Here is a 20,876-nt window from a genome sequence, read left to right as displayed (position 1 = left end):
CCGGGCTCGGTGCCGGGACGGGCCAGCGTCAGAGCGGGCTGCAGCCAAAGCACTGCTCACCCGGCGCCCCGGCAGCGGCCCCGGGCCTTGTGCAAGCCGCAGCTCCCCGGGCCGGCCGGCGTTAGCAGCGGCTCTGTGACTGCCTGTGGGCAGCAGCGTTCGGGGAACCCTCAGGCCAGCGGCAGCGTGGGGCGTGGGGAAGCGGGGCTGCCGCAGGACGCCGAGCCCCGAGTGCCCCCACGGCGGGCTCCGGCCAGGCAGAGGCCACCCCCGCGTGTGGGGCTGGGGAAGGCTGCCCGGGGACGCTGTGGACAGCCTACTGGGAGTACAGTTAGAGAAAGGTGAAGATTTTTATTAGTGTCTAACAGGAGTTATAACAGTAAGGAAATTACAATCACAGTTACTGCTCCCTGGATGGAATGCAGTTGGCATGAACTGAAACGTATTCCAAGCTGATTTCCCATACAGACACATGCTAAGGGGGATGGAGTGCAGTGGGGAAGCAGAGTGGAGACAGACTGTGGAAATCCTCGCAGGGAAGGGGAACTCGATGGTACTTTGCAGGTGATACTTTGCATATCCTCTGTCAACCACAGGAGAACGGGAAAGATGTCCTGCCGAGCCAGCAGCTGTGGTGAAATTCCCCTCCTTCTTTAAAGCCCAATAATGATGTTAATAGCCCCCTCCATCCCACAGCTACGACCACCCCTCACTGGAACTGGAAGGAGCTCTGACAGCCATGGTCTCCGAGCACAAATACCAGCGCTGCCATGGCTGGGTCACACTGCTGTCCCCCACACCGAGGCCCTGCTGCTCAGTGACAGAACTTGCTCAGCCACACGCACCCCTGCGTCCCAGAAGAAGGGCACGCTGGACAAGCAGCTCGTACTGAAGCATGGTTTATTAATCACCTGTACCAAGCACACATCTGCTCAGCAATGGTGCGTGATGGATACAACAATTGACATCTAACCCGAAGGGAGGCACGTGGTTACAGGATCCGGCACAGCAGCAGGAAGTGTACTGAACCCTCTGGAAAGAACCTGGCTACAACACCGAGCTCAGGCTACCTTGTTACGAGGCTGAAGACCAGTGAGAATAAAATTAGGAATACAGCTAAGATCGGAGCTGAATTGTGCTTTGGCCAGTGATTTAAACACCAGGTACCCTACAACTAGGGTAGGACTATGTAGGTCGGTGCTACACCGAGGGTTATTGGGGGCAGCAGCACACACCTGGAACCCCAGAGAGCATCTGAGGGGAAAGCCTCAACACTTGGGCACCTCAAACAAGCAGTAATCTGGAGATGAGGAAAGCCAGGCCCACCCCAGACGCACCACAACAGGCGCCTTGGACTGATCACCATGCACACTTCACATACAATCTAGAGTTAAGGAACTCAAAGGTTTTAGCAGGGCTAAAACTTGTGCCAAGACACCAACAGTCACTGAGACACCAGAGTGAGCTTCATCTTGATAGACAAAGTCTTTGAAGGCAGAGCATGAGGAGTTAACAATGCTTCTAAATGCTTCTAAACCTCCCCGTACCCCACAGCCTGCAGAAGGGTGGATCCAGTGACAGGACAGAGATCAACATCTTCAGCTCTTGCCAGGAGGAATATAAAGAAAAGCAGCTTTGGGCTTTTTTACCCAGCTCAGTGCTCAAGCCTGGTCAATGAACATCTGGAGAAAAATGTCTGGTAGCAGGAGTTTGCATCAGGAGGATTTATTTAGCTCCTGTTAAAGAAGCTGTACAAAACCCCAGCCAAACTCTGGTGGAAGAGCTGCCATGCTGCAGGAATAGGCTGTAGCTCCTCTCTGAAGATGAAGCCTGGCCCAGCTCTATCTCTAATTAAAAGAATTCTGACTGAAAAAGTCATGCTTGAAAGATGACAGAGCCGCTCACAGTCCTAGACAAATGCTGTGAGAACTCTGAACACATTCAAGTTCCATACCCGCCTCCCAGCATCTCCCAGTCCCAGTGCTGCTGTCCCTGACAGAGCTCACACCCTGCACCCAGGGGAGCTCCCTGGGGCCCCACTGGGCTGGCACTCAGCAGGGCAGGAGCTCAGTGCTGCTGCCAGGGTGGCATTCAACACCTGCATGTCTGCACCAAAGCGCTCTGAGCCCCGGCTCAACCCGCAGGGACAGCAGCACTGCAGAGCTGAGGAGGGCAGCCAAGACCCAGCCAGACTTTAAACACTGCTCTCCACACAGGAAAAACCCTCACCCAGTTACCACTCAATTCCTCCCAGACACTAAAAAGGTGCTTCACTCAAAGGACAATTAAATTAAAAGCAATGAATCACACACCCCACCTACGCAAAGGCAGCTGAACAGCTATGTACACCAAAGCAGCATCATTCCCAGAAAAATCTGATCAGCAAATCACACCTTAAAACTCATTGTGGGATTTTATTTTTTTTTTCTTTTCCCTGGCAAGCCCACTATCCCAAAGGCAACAGAAGAATTCAGAGATTGGTCCTTTCTGAGGGAGTTTGGTAAGGGCCACAGTAGACAGCACTATACACCAGCACAGAGAGCAACTCAGACTCATGAAATGCTACAGACATTGCATCTCCTGACACACCACGCACAGGGCAAAAATCAAGAGGAACTTTTTAAGTGTAGGATTCCATCAAGTCCAGCATCAGCAAGATGCAAACAGTAAACTGCAAGGTAATTCAGGTATTATTCCAGGGAAGGTCAGGGATGGTTCAGGCAGCTGTTGCAAGTATTTTGTCTGAAGAAAAGAATTCAGGAGGGCTTTCCTCCTCACTAAAACTGGGACCAAGACCACAAGCCAGAATACACTGGTGACTCTCAAACAGGGCTGTTTCACACTGTGCCCATCAGGAGCAGACTGCCCACCCTGAAGGAGAGGCTCTGCTGGGTGCATGGGTTTGGGAATCCGTGGCAAACAGCCTCTGCCTGCCCCGTGGCAGCAGCTGACTGAGCAGAGTGTGCTCTGGGGGAGTGATGCTGCTCACCACAGTGTCTTCCCCAAAGGCATGTGGCTGCTGTCCCTGGCACTGTGAAAGACCTTCTCCTGGCCAGTCCAGTCTAGTGACTGCTTAAGCCCTTTCCATACAGGATCTCAGATTGCCTCAAGCCCTTTTTGTAACCTTGGAAGGACCAAAAGTGTCAGTGCTTCTAATCTACACGTCTTAATGGGTTAATGCAAAACCAAAATGCACAACACAGAAAAGCCAAGCGTGGGACCTACAACGGACAAATATTTGTTCTTATAAGACTCCCAAGGCAGGAGTCCTGCTGTGACACAAAGAATACTGTGTGCTGTAGCACTCCTTTCCAAAAATATCACCAAAAGAGCTTACATATCACAGATGATTTGGCATCAGAGCTAGGGAGCATCAGTGCCAGCACAGGGTCTGTGCTACAAAGATGAATCCACACGGCGGGGTTTTCACATCTACTCAGGCTACAAAGTGCTTACAGGTTGTGTTGGGACTGGGGCTGGCACTGCTCTGACCAGGTCTCCACCATCAGTCCCAGCCCACCCCAGGCATACAAGCAAGCTCAGCTCCCCACAGGCATCACCCACACGTCACTGCCCAGCCCAGCATGGCTCTGCTCAGTCACGAGGACAGGGCAACCCCAGAGGCTCAGCAGATCCAATTTCAGTGCCTCTCTCTGCTCTATGCCAGAAGACTCAAAAGTCTCTGGTTTAGAGAGGATGGTGTTTCTGCTGCTTTATTTCTAACAGTATCAACAAAAAGCAGGCAAGCCTTCCTCCTCCTCCTCCAACACCAGAGAAGAGGATTTGGTTACAGGAGAGCTTAACAAAGAAATGCTCTCCCCGGAGCCAAGGCCAGCGCTAAGGCCAAGACTTGGGTCTCACTTCCAATCACTGAGAAGCCGTGGCCAGGATCAGCCCCTGTCCCCCTCCTGCCCCCGGGCAGAGCCACACCCCTGTAAATGAGCAAGCACAGCACACACACAAGCAGCCGAAAGCGGCCCGGCCTCCTCAGCACATCACAAAGCAGCAGTAAAGTTTCAAAGCCCATTCAAGTCCTTTGCACCTCTCCTTCACAGATGACTCAGAAGCAGGGCTAGGAAGCTCTTCTACACATTCAACTGTAAAACACGTGAGGAAGAGGAGCAAGACAACTCTCCTGATTGTTGCTACTGCCTACAGCAAGTTTTGGTACAGATATCCTCTCTTATAGGCACTCAGTGGGTAAAACGTAGCCACAACAAACTTGCCATCAAAAATCTTTCCAGTCAGCATTTTTTGGGCAGCTTTGGAATCACCAGCATTTGCATATTCAACAAAGACCTGAAAGAGAGAGAGGAGAAGTAGGACTTCCAGTGCACCATGCCACCTGCCCCCTCCCACCTCTGCAATGGGGGAAACCATTCCTAAACAATTTTTCCCCTCCATCCTTGGTTGAGCAGAGAGCACAGAAGCTAAGAGCTGAATCTCCAAACTGGGATTTCATCTCCTGCTCCTCCATTTAGTAAGGTGGGAGAAAGTATGCTGGTGATCTATACCCTCAACAATTCCTGTCCCAGCCATTGGCTTCTCCTCTTCATTCCTTCCATTCATGCTAAAGCTGACTGGGCACCTCCCAGGTTAGCTAACCTTACATAACCAGGAAGGAAGCTGTGCTGTCCCTCAAAACAGCCATTTATTTTTAGCACTGCCATCAGCCAGGAGATTTCCAGGCCCTGAGCAGCAGTCCTGCAGCACATGGAGTGTACATAGAACACACAGCTTCTTCCCCCCATTCACTTACTTGGCCTTTACCAGGATTCTCCTTTGGAATAAGCAAGGAAACCACTGGTCCGTATTTCTGACACTCCTCCCTTATGTCCTCCAGGATATCTGGGAAAGGAAAGAGCTGTTGTCTTTCACTTTGCAAACCAGGGCGAGCCAAGAAACAAGCGAAGGCGAGATGAACACATCAACAACACCTGGACAACAAATATTCCTTCCCTCTCAATTTAAAATAAACAAGCACCAGGTGACAGCAGAAGCTGACACTGATTAATGGACACGTAATGAGACGAAGTGTGTGAAGTGAGGCTCAGGAACACAGACCCACAGACATGAACCTCCAGCAGCAGGTTCCAGCAGCTAAAGCACTGGGGATTTAGGAGTGCCTGCTATGGCACTTGGAGGAGGGGACTGAAGGAGCTGGCACAATCCCCCTTTGTGTGAGCAGAACTGGGCCTTTCAGCTCGTGTGTCCCCTCTGGTTTGTGCCGCTCACGGGGATCTGACAGCACACAGAAACACAAATCCCACACCGTGGGGTCAGCACCCTGCCTGCCACCCACCACGCTTTGGGAACTCCAGTGAGAAATTTTAGCTCTCTGCTGAGATCTTGGCTAAGTTCATTAGCAGATTTTTAAGGATCTCTGCTATTTGGCTTCTGAGTCCTGTACATATCCAGCAGAAGCTCAGAGCCACAAACACATTGGGAATTCGGTGGGCATTTAACCAAAGAAGAAAATAATTATTTTTTTTTAAATCTGGGATTCTTCAAGAATTCCCTACAAACTCTGCTTTCTCTCTCAATCTCAGTCTATTCTCTGTTGGTGCAGTTGACCCCTTGCAACCGAAGCTGCTCAGCTGGGCAGCTCTGTTTGCTGTTCTTGTGCCTATGAATTGGTCACCTGCTTGCTCTCACATCCCCAGAGCCACAGAAAGCAAAGTCTGTAAGACAACACTGCTATATGAGAATTGCACCAACCTTCATATTCTTCTTCACACTGCAGAGAAGCATCACTTAGAACATTTAGCAGCCTCAGCACAGGTGTGGGGAGCATCACCAAGTCTTCGATATGGGGAGCTGTTTGACACCCACAGAATTAAAGAAACAAAATCAATGTCAAAGGGGCAAGCAAAGAGGAAGATGACTCAATACACATTGTGATACTCAAGCACTTACTGCTCTCTGCAGAACAGTTTTCCTTGTCTCCACTATTAACTGCATTTATAGTCTGAATTCTCCATTTCCATCTTATCTTTACCTGTGCACTGAGAGACTCTTCCAACGGGTTCAGTGCACTCTGCAATTATTCTGATGCTAGCATCTGAAATTGCTTTTCAAATGAAAGCTAAAGTTGTGTCTACTTAGCCCAGTCTCAGAAACTGATGTGACCTCAAGAACTGTGCTAGTTGAACAAACTACCCCATATAGGTATGGAGATGTGAGAAGATCAAAGGAATACTCTGCAACTGCCTCTCCTGTCACTGCTCCCAGATGAGCTGAAAGCAGGCTGGCCAGCTTCCCTAATTCCAATTCCTCAGCTGAACTAAGGCACAGGCCTCGTATCTCCTTAGAATATCTTTTAGTTCTTCTCTGAACACCACATAAACCTCCCTCCCCTCAAAATCCAACTGCAATCCACTGTTTTGAAGAGCACCATGCTTCAGCTGCTTAAACAATGCAATGGCGTAGAATTGGGCATGGCCACAAGGTGTGTGAGCAGTGATCCTTGAAGGACTTCACAGGAGCAGAAATAAAACCCTCTGGGTGCTGGACATGGGGCACTTGGCTCTAGAAAACAAGCAGCTCCAGGATGGCCTGGAACAGGGCAGCACAGATGCCACTGTGGGAGAAGGCAACAGCCAAGGAGAAAAGGCTAATGACAATCACATTCTGAGGATAATCATCCCTCTAGAAACCCAAAGCCACAGGGACAGTGTCACTTCTGCAGAAAAAAAGCTTGATTTCATGTTCCTGTACACTAGTGACAGGCCATTAATGAATTTAAGATCTGGGCACCCAGCTTGCAGTACTTGGAGAATGTTGATGTGTTTATTTGTTTTGGGAGCTACTGCAGCTGAACATAACAGCAGGACCTCACAGCTCTGCCACTTTACAGTGAGAGGGGAGAGAAAAGGAAAATGGTTTCAGCTCTCCAGTCTGAGCCTTCTGACCATGGCTGCAAAGTGAGCTGTTATTTTCTAGGAAATACTTTCCCCAGCTAAGCACACAATGCCTGTGAGGAAGCTGACATCTCTGCCAGGCACAGTCAGATGTTGATCTCACAGTGCAGGAAGAGATGCAAGGCAAGCACAGAAGCTGTAAATGCCCTGCCTGTCATGGAAGAGCCCCCAGGAAAAGCTCAGAGTATTAAATTACAGAGTATTAAATTAAATTACAGAGTATTAAAGACCTTATCAGTGCAGATGATGCCCAGACAGCTCCCAGGGGCAGCCCTTTGAAGGAAGGTGCTGTCTTCACACAACCAGGCACATTCCAGCTCCTAGTGCACCTCTAGGATTATTTGCAACCAAGACACATCAGATGAACTGAAGACTGAAAGAACATTTAAGTGTGACCATGGTCTTGTATGTTACTCCCTTTATTTGCAGAATCATAGAATCGTTTAGGTTGGAAAAGATCTTTTAAGTTATGAACTCCAACCTGGCATGGCCAAGCTCCCCACTAAACATGTCCCCAGATGTGTCACATCTACACATCTTTTAATGGGCATGGTGACTCCACCACTTCTATGGGCAGCCTGTTCCAATGTTTGACAACCCCTTCCTTGAAGAAATTTTTCCTAACAAGCAATCTAAATCTCCTCCAGGACAACCTGAGGCTGTTTCTTCTTGTCCTGTCACTTGCTAGCTGGGAGAAAAGACAGACACTAAAGTAAATCTGTCCTTCATTTCATGAGAGGGAGACAAACCAGCTCCTAGAACTGAGACACCTGGTCTTCTTGTACCCAAGTGACAAATCCATTTCTGGCAATCCTCTGCCCTAGGAGGTGCTTTCTGCCCAGCTCCTCTGCAAATGACAGGTGACAGCAACCACACTGACAACACAGGAAAGAACTTGATGAACTGGAAAGTCAAGACTTAGCTGTATATGACAAGGAAAGCTATTCTCAGCTGTCTTTGCTCTAAACAGAAAAGCTGTGTCCAAGTGAAAGGCAATGACAGGTCATTTTCTGACTTGCTAGGAAAGCAGCAGTAAATGCTTCTTTGTGCAGACAAGCATATGTGCAAGTCTGTCAAAGAAAAGAAGCAGCAAAGAGAACTAAGCAAAATGGAAGCTGTTATATAAACTCCAAGCACTAACCACAGAAGCACCTTCCTCAGTACAGTCAGAGCTCTGTGTGTTTAAAACCAGCCCAGAGGGCACTGCCAACACACAATTCCCTCTGCTCCAAAGCAGTGCTGGCTGTGAGGTTCAGCCATGGAAGACAGCTCTGAGTAGAACAGCTCCAGCTTCTGAGACACACGTGAAGTCTGCAAACACGAATGAGTTTGTCACCTTTGCCTGACATACAGAAATACCAGTATCTATAAGGAGCAATACTTAATAATCTTGGCTGCAAGGTGCACCAAGGAGCTTTAGAAAAGCAGGGCTAAGATTCAAGGGGAAATGCTAGCTCAGGCTGCAGCATTAATTCAGGCTTCAGAAAAGCTGCATGCACAGCTCCTCACTGGTGCTCTGGAAGGCAGACAAGCTCTGGAGAATGCTACTCAGTTGCACCTGGACCAGAAAACAGGGAAGGACACAAGCCTGAACAGGGAGGTGTCAGCCCACCTTTGCTGACTGCCTGCAACACACACGGGGAGGTCTTGAGGGAACACCACTATTTTATTAATTCAAAGGGACAGCATTAGATGAAAGCCACAGTGACATCTGTCCATGATGTGCCACACAGGTTACTGCAGGCAGTCACTGCAGAACCAGGCTGCCACCACAAACCACCTGTGCAGGGGCAGCAGCAGATGCCACCACCAGCCCATGCCCAAGGTGCTCACATTCCTGGAGATTTCTGAACTGGGAAACAGTTGGTGTAAGAAAAGCCATCCACTCACCATAAACAGCACTGCACTCTTCAAATGCACCTCAACAGTCAGAATGTTAGGTAAATATCCTGGTTATTTCTGTGCCTCAGATGAATGTGCTGCCAATACACTCTTGGAGACAGAGTTTAATCAGAGTCCAGCTAGGAAAAAGTGACAGCCTACAGGAGTAAGGGCTACAGGAGTAAGGCAGCACTGAGAGCACAGGCATCATCTGACCTCCCTCCTGTGGCACCATGGAGAGCTGGCAAGTGCCACAGAGGAGCAGCAATGAGGCCAGGCCAAAAAACAACAGGTAATTGCCCTCTGTGCTGCTTCCAGCACAAGCTGAGAAAGTCCTGAGCAGGGGCCATAGGCACAGCTTACCAAAGGGAATGCTGAAGAATGGGCTGCATAAAGCCTTCTCAGCAGAGGCTCGTTTTCCTTGGTCACAATGAAGCATGCTGTAAGAGAAGACACCTTTATGTTCATGCATGTGACATTCCTGCACTGACACATTCCCCTCAGGCTGGAAGCCAGCATAGAGGAACACCCCATCTTTGGGGTGGTTATGGAACAAGGAGAAGAGTGGGGAGCACATCTTGCAATTTGCAGCTGAAGCACACCAGAAGGATCCCCTGAAAGCATTTTGGGTAGATGGAGGAGCAGGCTTTCCTTCCTGATGACCCTCAGCACCAAATACTGAGAACTGCTCACTTACAAGTCCACAAGGAGCACAGCATGTTCCAGCTCCACGTCCTCAGGCCATTCATCCCACATCTCAGGCATACGTGCAGTCTCATGAGAGTGATCACACTCCAAGGTGCTCCCACATCTTTTCTCAAATGGGGTTCAAAGCAGCTAATAATAACCCAGAGCTTGCCTGACAATATCCCTAACTTGGCTTTACCAGGGGCTGCTAATGCTATTTGTGCCAAGTTGTGTCTTCTTCCCTCTGTAGCCTCAGAGCACAGTTACAAGACAGTGAAAACAACCCCCCTGGCAGACTCCTCAGGAGAGTTGCAAAAGTGCCTTTGAATCTTGGCAGCAGTGGAGAGCAGCACTTTCTGCCCCCTCCCTCATTTTTATGATAACAATCCCCAAAAGCAGCAAAGTCTGCAGTTTTCTCCAAATACAATCTCTCAGCTGCAAGTGCAAAGCACTGAAACAGCAAATGATCAACATCATGACTGACACTCTCTATGTGCTCACTCCAAATGGTGCCAAAATCTGAGGAACTGAAACATCTCTGCTAATGCTTGCACTTGTTACCAGCACAGGGGGAGAGAAAAAGGGGAGGGGAGGAAAAAAGGGAAAGGGGAGGGAAAAAAAAAAGGAAAGGGGAAAGGGAAGGAAAAAAAAAGGAAAGGAAAAGGGGAGGAAAAAAAAAGGAAAGGGGAAAGGGGAGGAAAAAAAAGGAAAAAAAAGGAAAGGAAAAGAAAAGGGAAAGGAAAGGGGAGGGAAAGGGAGGAGAGGAGAGGAAAAGGAAAAGGAAAAGGAAAAGGAAAAGGAAAAGGAAAAGGAAAAGGAAAAGGAAAAGGAAAGGAAAGGAAAGGAAAGGAAAGGAAAGGAAAGGAAAGGAAAGGAAAGGAAAGGAAAGGAAAGGAAAGGAAAGGAAAGGAAAGGAAAGGAAAGGAAAGGAAAGGAAAGGAAAGGAAAGGAAAGGGAGAAGGAGAAGGAGAAGGAGAAGGAGAAGGAGAAGGAGAAGGAGAAGGAAAAGGAAAAGGAAAAGGAAAAGGAAAAGGAAAAGGAAAAGGAAAAGGAGTGTTAGGTGTGGGCTCAAAGTTGCTAAGAGTAAGGCTTGACTTTACAGAGCACATCCTTGAAGAACAGTTATCAAATATGCTGTGGTACCTTTTGATAAGGTCTCTGAGGTGATAAGCTGGAATGGCTGAATTAACCACCCCCTCACTGGCAAATATGCGATCAATGATGGCAGAACTGTTTGTCTGGGAAGAAAAGGAAACAGTGATTAGGGAGGTAAGACCAGACTGTGCAAAGCTTGCCATATCCCATCATTTTGCAGAGTGGATGCAGAGGGCTCTCTGGGGTTTTGTGAGAGATCCCCAATGCCCAAGCCTCACACATTAAACTAGCAGGCTCACATCAAATCAACCTTTTCCCATTTGCCAGCAAAAGCTGGAAATTTCCACATGCAAGAAACTTTTCTGTTGCAGTGGAGATTCTGATGCTGAAAGGATACTCCTTTTGGGAAGAGGAGCACAAAAAGTTATTTCACTCAGAACAGAGGACAGGCAGGTCCCAGGCTCACAATACAGAGCTTTCCTCTTGTTTTCTCAGGATACAGACTTACAAGAAGATCCCCAAATTACAGCTAGCATTAAACTAAAGCCAGCAAATAATTCCTCTGCCATCGTGCTGCTGAACTAGCTGGCAGTCATCAGGCATTGGTTTTGTTCTTCCTCCTATGCCACAACCACAGCCAGCAGAGCTTGCCTACCAAATGTGGGCAAGACCCAGGCTCCAAACAGAGACTCCTGGAACACCCCTATTTCATAACCTGAACACAAGCAGCATTCAGACAAGCCAGTCCCACGGGGCAGGTGGGTCTTTAAGGCTCAGGAATCTTAATTCTCAAGACAATAGGATTAGATAAACATCCTGGAAACACTACCTAGTTGCCAGGTGCTACCTCACAAATCCAGATTATGAACAAGAGGCAGAAGGATTCATTTGGGGCAAGCGAGAAGTGTCTCACCTTCCATTCCTGAGATTGGACTGTATGTTTCAGTTTCATTCCTGAGAACATTTCCAGTAAAACGATTCCCAGGCTCCACAGATCCACAGCAGAGGTACACTCTGTCTCACTCTGGAGCCCTGCCTGTGCCAGGCAGTTCTGCAGCTCTGCCTCTGGAGCCCGATACCCGTCTGTTTGAATGTATTTCACATCCTACAGGAGACAAAACACAGGGGAAAAGTTGATTTTCCACACTCAGGTTCTCCACTCTATCCTTAAATCAGTTCTGCTATCCTTCCAAAGGATGTCTCCAAAACACTATTGCTAAATTGACAGAAAGCATTGTAGAGCCAGTTGTGCAAGGCAGGCAGTTCAGCTCCCTATACTGCTGTGCTGAGGGAAAAGCAGGACTGTCTGGAAGAAAAACATCTCCCAGCAAAGCAGCACTAACATGTGGTTAGTGCTGGGACAGACAGCACTGCTGGGAGGAAGGGGCTGGGTGTCCCTGTGGACTCGCCCTTTAACCTCTCCTACATGCAGATGATGCTAGAAATTTTGGAATAAGGGTTGAACACCCACAGTGTGCTCCCACATGGGCTGCCTGAGAGCACACACAGCCCTGTCTGAGCAGGGAGCACCAGCAGCTGCTGCCACTGCTCAAGTGCTGATGTTCTCTGGAAGCAAGCAGCTGGAATGCTCAGAGAAGGAAATCATCAATGGCACTTCCCATGCCCCTCTTCCCTCTGCCCTTGAAGCCTCAGGTGCTGCACAATCAGCACCTGCCCAGCTGCTGTGGCTGGCACAGTGAGAGGAAATGCCCACACTGGAGCTGCCTGCTCCAAGGAAATGAGGGAATTATGGAATCACAGAGGTGCTGGCTGAGGGGCTGCTCTGAAGGCTCCAGTCCAGTGTCCTGCTAACAGGCACTACCTGCTCAGTCAGCTGTGGCTTTGACCAGCCAAGTCTTCTAAGTGTCCAAAGACAAACTGCTGGGTCTTTTCAACATGTGGGGGCTCATTTTAGACACACTGATGCAACACAAGGAATGACAGAAGAACATGCAAGCCTACTTCCTCCTGGATAAGGCATAGGATTAGGAATTTTTACCATGGGAATATATTCAGACCAAGATTATGTGGTTCTCTGACTGAAAGTTTACAGAAGACATCTTCCAGCAACAGAGCTCAAAAGTGCTTTATGAACTTAAAAATGATACACAAATTGCTCATCCTTGTCCTTCCTCCTATCAGTAGGGAGCAGAACCTCCAGCATGGCAATAGCAGCAACTTGGCAGGCCCCCAAACAACATTTAGAGATAGAGAAAACACTGTGATCAATGGCACCAGCAAAAAGACAGAGGGAATTTCACTCCTACCACCTAAAGCATTTTGAGAGCTCTAAGAGGTTGGAACTTTGCTCTGTGTACAACCATTCCCTGTTAAACACCAATGGCAGGAAATTTTGTGTAAGGATAAGCTTGGCATAAATAAAAGCATGGTCTTTGACTCAGATAAGGAAATTATTCATGCAGGCTGTGGCCCAAGGCAGGGGTGGGGACAGGACTCTGGTACCTGGTGCACATTCAAAGCAAGGTCAGAAGGTTCACACATACAACCAGCATGGTTTTGAGAAAGGGCAAAGGAAACTCAGCCCAAAGAAAGCAGACTGGAAGAAACCAAGGAAGCAAAAAAACACCCCATCAACTATTACGAGGCAACTCACACAGCAAGCAACAAAACACAGACCTGAATTAAATAAAAATACCTGCATTAGACACAGGACACCGGGAGTGTGTATTTTGCTGACAGACAGCAACAGATTACCACCAGAAACTCAGCCAAGAATGTGGGACAACTGAAGACAACACGGGGGAGTTAAGAAGTCCAAACATTAAAAACAACTCCTGTACCAAAGAATTCAGAGACAGGTCACCCACACAACCCCCTGATATTCACAATCAGTGGGCTGTGCTGTCAATACCAGGTAAACCAGTAAAAAAGTATATCAATTTAAAACTGCTAAGTGGGTAAAGTGCATGGAATAGGGACAAACCAGGACACTGTAGGAAGGCACAGAAAAATTTGCCATCTATCACCCAGTGATTAAAGGCTAGTGTGCTGCAAGGTTACCTGATGGAAAAGCTTTACTGAGACTCCTCACAGGCCGCTACTGAGAGAGGGAGGACTGAAAGGAAGATCTATCAAGCCAACAGCAGAATATCCTGAGGCTCTTTGCTTCCATCAGAAGCCATGGAAGAGAGGAAAATGGGCAAGGACAAACAACTCAGTAGCACCAAAACAAAAGTGACAGCAAGGAGATGGAGAAGGAGATCAGCAAACGGGAGAAAGAGTACAACAGACACTGCCCACCCAGGACCAGACCATGGACTTTTGATTCATGTGGGAAAGAAACATCCAGACTTCCTGAGGAAGGGAGGCTGCTCAAGATAGGGTGAAAGTAAAGGCAAGCACAAGGACACTGCCAGAGATAACACACTTGGCCAGGGAGGCTGATGGCAAAGCCTGGATTACTACAACACATGGTAAGGGATGATAAAAGGGAATTCTACATTTCTGGGTGCTCCCACTCGTCTGACCACATAAAAACTAGCAAACCTTCCAGGAAGCTGAGACACCACTTTTCTCAGTGCATCACTAACATTGGAATTTGTAGCACAAAGGCTAAGACATCAACAGAAACCAGAGACATGCAAGCAGAATGGAAACACAGCTTCAGTCTCTGGGGCAGACATAACTTCAGCCTTTCCAGTTAACCCTCAGCACCAGCTCAGCTCCTACTCTGATCAGGTCACTTGGAAAACACCACAGAGCCACACAACTCCACACAGAGCCATCTTGCCTCAAGAGTAGCACATTCCAAACCTGATTCCCCTCTTTGAAGCTAAGTCCAAAGTCAATGAGCTTAAAGCACTCCTCCTCTGCACTCCACAGGATGTTGCGTGGCTTGAGGTCTGCGTGCACATAGCCTTTGTGGTGCAGGAAAGCCAGGGCTTCCAGGACATCTCGGGCACAGTGCTGGATCATCCACATGGAGCAGCCCTGGTTGCTGGAGTGCAGCAGCAGCTCGGACACGCTGATGTCCAGCAGCTCCAGGAGCAGACAGCGGGACGGGCCGTTGGCAGAGTAGTGGTTGGTGAACACGCCGTAGAGTGTCACTACAACGAGACACGGGGACAGGCGTGGGTAAGGACAGCAGCCAGCACCTGCCAGGGTGATGCTCAGAGAGATGGAGAACCAGGGAGGAAGAAGTAAGGGAAAAGCATTTCACCCCTCCGAGCTTCAGAGGACAGGCTGGTCCCACAACACTGCTACAGTGACAGGGCTGAGCGCTCCTGTTCAGAAGGACAGTCTCTGGGACATGGATGAGCACATCCCAGTGGGCAAACTGGACACCTGTCACTCTCACCCAGTGACAGACAAACTGTGCAGAGTGGGAACCCATGTGCTGTCTGTGTGTCCAGGCATTAAAAAGCATTTCATGCCAACAAAAAATATCAGTGGTGGGTGAACTTTGGCACTTCCAGCAATCACCTCTGACACACAGCTTCCTCCCTTCCCCGGCCCATTCCCACCCAGCAAGGCAGCCCTGGAGCTGTAGGACAGTGGGAACACACCGTCCCACAGCCGTCCTGCAGGGATCCCAGTCCTTGCTGGGGCTCTGGCACCCTGCCCAAAGGAGGGCTCCAGGGTGCCCCGCCTGCAGGGACCCCTCTGCCCATCTCTCCTGCCCACCCTGGAGATGTCACTGCAGAGCCCCCAGCCGGGGAAGGGGTGGGGTACCCAGGAGCACTCACTGCAGGGAAGCTGCTCTGGGGTGTCCAGGCGAGGGGCCCTGGAATCTGCCCACCCAGGGGTGCCAATCCGAGGGGCACACTGGCCTGGGGATGCGTCTGGGGGCATCCTGTATTCCCAAAGCAGTCGGGAGCTCCCTCCCCGGGCTGCGAGGGCGGTCTGGAGACACCAGTCTGGCAGGGGGAGCCTGCCCTGGGGGCGCTCTAGGGACAGAGGTGCCCGAGCAGGGTGTGGGGGATCGGGGGGCAGGGGGCAGGGGTGCGGGGGTGCCGTTACCGATGTTGCGGTGCCCGCGGAGCTGCTCGAGCGCGGCGCGCTCCTTGCGGAACCCGTACTCGGCGCAGTCGGCGGCGGGCGGGCGGGCGCCGGGGCGGCGAGCGGGCCCGGGCCGCGGCCCCGGGGGCGGCACGAACTCCTTGACGGCGCCGGGGGGGGCCCGGGGATCCCCGCAGCAGCGCACCCGGTACACCGAGGCCGAGGAGCCGCTGCCCAGCGGCGCCTGCACCTCCCACAGCCGGCCCAGCGCCTCCAGCAGCGGCGGCGCCGCGCCCCACGCGCACCCCGACATGGCGCCGTCCCGCCTCACATCGCCGTCCCGCCGCGGCCCCGCCGCTGCCCCGGCACCGGCCCCGGCCCCAGCCCCGGCCGCCGCCGCGCTCCGGCCGCCATGACACCGGAAACGGGGCGGCACGGCGGCGGCACCGCCCTCGGCGGGGCGGGGCCCTCGGCCCGGGAGCCAGCGGCTCCCCCGGCAGCCGGGCCCGGTGCCCTCTGCCCCGGTACGGGCGGAGTCCAGCGCCCTCAGCACTCGCGGGGGTCACCGCTCTCAGCCCAGACACCAGCCAGGGCTTCCGCTGGGGTCCCGTCTCCCCAGTGCCCCGAGGTCCGGTCTCCTCAGCCCGGGCTCCAGTACCCTCAACAGCCTCGGAGTTCCGTCCCCTCAGCCCGGGCTCCAGTACCCTCAACAGCCTCGGAGTTCAGTCTCCTCAGCTCGGGCTCCGGTACCCTCAACAGCCTCGGAGTTCAGTCCACTCGGCCCAGGCACCGGCGGGCTCCCATTACCGCAGCACCCCGGGATCCGGTCCCCTGTGCCCGAGCCCAGCCATCACCCGGTGGTGCCAAGCGCAAGGTTCTCCACCCCAGTCTGGGCACCACCAAACTCCCCCTCCGCCCCCTGGCTCCCCACCAGGATGGCGCCAGGGTCGTGCAGGGTGTCCTCTCCCATCAAGGGAATGCCACACATCAGTAGGTACAAAAGCCAAAAAAATTTATTGTGCAATCTGCATCTCTTGTCTCAAACCATACACACGCACCCTGACAACATAAATAGAGGGACTGGACTCTAACCGGCTGTGAGTGACAACCCTCAAGGGGAAGGTTCCCTTGGGATCACAGCGATTGAAGATAGTGGTTCTTCAGACAGGGCCTGCAAGTCCGGGTTTCCATCAACACCTACACCGCAGTGCAGACCTGGCAGCACACACACACCCCTGGAGCTGAGGGTGCAGGTGGCCATGCACAGCGTGATCACATTGTCAGGGTGTGTGACACCTCAGCACTGAACATGGGCTCTGTGCAACTCTGCGTCCCTTCACTCTTGAGCAGGGCGTTCCCAGAGCACAGAGCTGCAGGGCCCCAGTGCCACTGTGGCATCCCCACACCAACAGCAAGGACATGGGGGGCTGCTCCCAGGGCGAGGGGATCCCTGCTCACAGCTTCCTTCCTCCAGCGGGATAGCATGGCTTTGGGTGGTGGAAGACATTTCTTCAGCCCAACCATCCTGTATGGCCCAGAAGGAGCTGTGAGCAGCCTCACCCCTGGGTTCCTCCAACCCAGCCTGGGGCTTTGGAGCTTTTCCTCTGAAAACCACCTTTGTGGTGAGGATGTACATAAAAGCTCTCAGCAAAAAGTTCCATCTCACAGCTGCTGCCTTGCGTCGACAGAGATGTCCCCAGGCTGGCTAACTCCTCCTGTAATCCATGGCAAAACACTCATACAGTAGTTTCAGAGGACCACGTGGCTTTGTGTGTCCCAGTCTTGCAGAGACCACCGTCCCAGGAAATAAAGGGGAGCAGTGACTCCCCTTTATGGAGAGGGCTGCCTGCCTGGACAGCTCTGTCCATGGTGGCTGGGATGAGACCGGGAAACAAGCAGGAGCTGGAAGGGAGTCTCACAGAGAGCTCAGCTCCCTGCCAGAGCCCACTGGCCAGCAATTGTGCATCCTGCCAGAGCCCAGTGCATCTGGGGCTCCAGTGCAAGGAGATGGCACTCAGCAGAGTAACACCATGAGGTCAGCACCTGGAGAAGGCCCTGGACACATCTGCTGTCCTGGCTCCTGGCACCAGGGCTGGGTGAGCCCACTGGTACCCAGGACGGGGCATCTCAGCAAGCACATGGTGTGAGCTGGGAAATCCTCTGGACCAAGGCAGCCAGTGCAGACACGGGGAAGTGTGTGGTGCATGTGGGATGCTCACAGGATGCTCGCTCCAGCAGAGCCAATGGGGTTTGGGGCAGGCTGGCACTTCTACCCCCACGCACCCCCTTGGTTCCCAGTTCAGCAAGGCTCCTGGCTGCAGACAGGGTGGCAGTGGCACTGTGGCAGGACAGGAGCTTGGCATGACTAGGGTGAATAGGGGGCCAGAATGGGGCTGCAGAAACCATGGCAGGACAGGCTGTGCCCCTCCTGGGAATCTGGGGAGAAGCAGGTTTTCATGGCTCCCCAGAGCCCACACTGGGCAGCAAATGGCTCGTTCCACTCCAGAACTTCCTCCTTTCCAAAATAATCACCCCAAAAAAGGCAAGTGGCAGTGAGAGACAAGTCTGGGAGAGCCAGCCCCCATGGCACCCCTGTCACAGCTACCCACTGCTACTCAAAGGACAGTAGGTCAGGATGGGCCCCCTCCACCTCCCAGCCAGAGGCACGTGGTTCTGGCCGCCCTGTGCTCGCTGCTGGCTCATGTTCCAGCCCCTGTCTCCGTGAGGGTTTCTCTGTGCTGGCTGACATCTCAGTGGCCCTCTCACCCACTTGCCACTGGCTCTCCTGGCTGCCCTTATGGATGAGGTCGGGCACGGGTAGGGCACTGGTAGGCTGGTCCCCGCTGGGCTCTAGGGCACCTGTCACACCGAGGTCACCAGGGCATGCTGGAGGAGACGGGTCCCCCATCCCCGGCTGCTCCTCTGTGGGCTCAGGGTGAGCCGGGGGCGGTTCAGGAGGCTCCTCGGTGCCACCCCTGGCGCCGGTGCCCTCCGGCTGCGGAGCAATGAGCATGTCCTGGGGGGTCTTCAGGGCGCGCGGCGTCCGCTTCTTGGTGATGGGCGGCGGGGGCTCCAGCCGGGGAAAGGCCTCCAGTGCCACAGCCCTGCAAGCACAGAGGGACAGCTGCGTACAGCCCCACTCTGAGCCCCTCCAGCCCGTGCCCGTGGCGCTGGCACGGGGCGCTCGCTGCGGGGACACTCACCCGTGCTCGGCGGGCGGCTGTCCCGTGGCCAGCACGGCGCCCGCGCTGGCGTTCACCTCCGTGGCTCCCACGGCGGGCAGGCCGGCCGGCTCCCGGCGCCGCAGCAGGTCGTTCACCTTGGCGCCCACGGCCTTGCCCAGGTTGCGCAGGTGCTGGCTGCCGGCGGGCCGGCAGGGCTGGGGCGCGGCGCCCGCCGCGGCAGGGACGTGCTGTGCCCGCGGCGCGGGTGCCGTGCCGGCGCTGGCGTTCTCAAACATGCTCTGGTCCACTGGAGGGGGCAAGGGAACAGAGAGGGTGTGAGTCAGGCTGCAGGGGGATCCCAGCAGGGCCGGCCCAGCAGCGCTGTGGGAACGCAGCTTTGGGGACGGGGAGGATGTGGCTACAGCCCTGCAGAGGCTGTGGGCAGCCAGGCGATGCCAGGGCTGCACGGGGCGGTGCATGCACAGGGGACCAGTGTGGGGCAAGAGAGGGTGGGAGTGAGCCCAGGGCCCCACGCTGGCACTGCCAACACAGAGAGCTTCTCTTACCTGACACCAAGCGACTTGGGAAGCAGGTTGTGGAAAAAGAGAGAGCGAGAAAGCATTTACCAGGGGAATGGCAAGGGCCGAGGCCTGTCCCTTGCACACTGCCAGCTGAGGCGTGCTGCCAACCCAACCCCCTGCTCAGGTATGTCATGCTACCTGAAGAGATGGGACTCACACGGGGGTGAGTCCCTTGCCAGCCACACCCTGGTGAAGTCACAGCACCTTCTCTTGGGACACCCATGGCGTGGGCTCTGCACTGCCCACCCCACCGTGGCTCCCTCAGCTCAGCCCAGGCTGGGTCTCTGTGGTGGGCAGCAGCAGGTGCTTGCAGAGGAAAGGGCTCTGCAATCAAACCCCACCTCTGAGCTACACTGGATTCCTCCACCATGTCTTCCCAGCAAGAGTCCCTGAAGCTGTGGGGGCTGCCCCCAGGAGTGCCAGCTCAAACCCCCATGGCTGCCTCCATGTCAGAGTGGGTCTGTGTGATGGCCCCAGGAAGTTCCTGGGTGAGCCTGGTGTTGTTCTGGGGCCTCGCTGCCCATCAGCATCCTCTGCCCAGCTCTACCTCTGCATCCGGGGGCACATATGAGACAGAGACAACCACCTCCCCATCCCATGGCACAGCCAGAGAGGAAGGGTTCCCAGCACTGCTCCAGCCTCGTGGTGGGCTGGACTCTTACAGGGACCCCCAACTCACTGCAGGCCCTTTCCTCTGCATTCTGTGGCCCCACAGTCCTGCTGAACAGCGAGCTGCCTGCCTGCACCTGCAGCATCTGCCAGCCCTGGGGTTCACCCTACAGCTCTCCATCTGCACCAAGAGAGCCACCCAGCAGTGCGTGGGCAGCTTCTCCTGCAGCCTGGACACCAGCTCTCGGCAGTGTGAGCAGCCTGACAACTTCTTGAAGAGCTCTCTTCTGGCTCCTCAGATGACTTCCAGCCCCTGAGAGGGACAGGCTGGCCAGCAGCAGAGCCAGCATCATGGTCCAGGACAAACTCACTGCTTCTAAGGGCCAGCTTGCTCCAGCGTGGCCACCAGTGCACGCTGTGCTGCCCCACCTTCCCCACACCATGGCTGCTCAACACTCAGACCCAGCACAGCTCCCAGGAGGGCTACACCTTCCAGGGGTTCTGCTGCAGGCCCGAGGTGCTGGGGGAGCAGGAGCTCAAGGCACAGGAGGCTGCAGCCCCCGCGGTGTCCGTGCAGCCCCAGCAGCCACGGGAGGGCACTGCTCCATCACTCCTGCCAGCAGCACAATGAATTGTTCAGGAGCAGTCAGCTCCTGCCGGCGAGCTGCTTTTGCCTACACAACACTTCTGCCATCCTTTAAGAGAGGCTCTTCCCTATTTTTCCTTTTTCAGCTGCCAAGAATTTCCCGAGCCCCTGGAAGTGCCGATTAGCATCTCTGCATCTCTGTGGGGAGCTCTGCAGATGCCAGGAAGTCCCTGGCACCCTCCAGCTGTTGGATCAGCCCTGAGACAAACCCTGAGACAAGCCCTGTGCTGTGCAGCCGCTGAAGGGCAAGACTGAAACACCTCTACTCCCAGCAACATTCTGGGCATCTTGCTCTCGTGGGCATCCTGTGGCTAGCACAAGCAGGGGTCCCACA

General features: G+C 53.3%; 2 protein-coding genes across 2 annotated transcripts; both read right to left on the bottom strand.

Moving 5' to 3' along the window:
• Nucleotides 1-883: 883 nt before the first annotated feature.
• Nucleotides 884-15,855, bottom strand: UHMK1 (U2AF homology motif kinase 1). The gene is made up of 8 exons (XM_063165325.1): nt 15,564-15,855; nt 14,358-14,650; nt 11,497-11,688; nt 10,632-10,726; nt 9,165-9,241; nt 5,719-5,817; nt 4,760-4,848; nt 884-4,299 (listed from the first exon to the last, which is right to left on the bottom strand). The coding sequence occupies exons 1-8, from the start codon at nt 15,853-15,855 to the stop codon at nt 4,153-4,155; spliced, it is 1,284 nt and encodes a 427-aa protein (XP_063021395.1). The 3' UTR covers nt 884-4,152.
• A 678-nt stretch (nt 15,856-16,533) lies between these two features.
• Nucleotides 16,534-20,863, bottom strand: C11H1orf226 (chromosome 11 C1orf226 homolog). Its single transcript, XM_063165324.1, has 2 exons — nt 18,746-20,863; nt 16,534-18,646 (listed from the first exon to the last, which is right to left on the bottom strand). The coding sequence occupies exons 1-2, from the start codon at nt 19,183-19,185 to the stop codon at nt 18,154-18,156; spliced, it is 933 nt and encodes a 310-aa protein (XP_063021394.1). The 5' UTR covers nt 19,186-20,863; the 3' UTR covers nt 16,534-18,153.
• Nucleotides 20,864-20,876: the final 13 nt, after the last annotated feature.

The sequence above is a fragment of the Melospiza melodia genome, chromosome 11 (genome assembly GCF_035770615.1).
Source record: "Melospiza melodia melodia isolate bMelMel2 chromosome 11, bMelMel2.pri, whole genome shotgun sequence".
Lineage (NCBI taxonomy): Eukaryota > Metazoa > Chordata > Aves > Passeriformes > Passerellidae > Melospiza > Melospiza melodia.
Note: the sequence above shows the minus strand (reverse complement) of the source record. Positions and strands in the feature narration are given on the sequence as shown.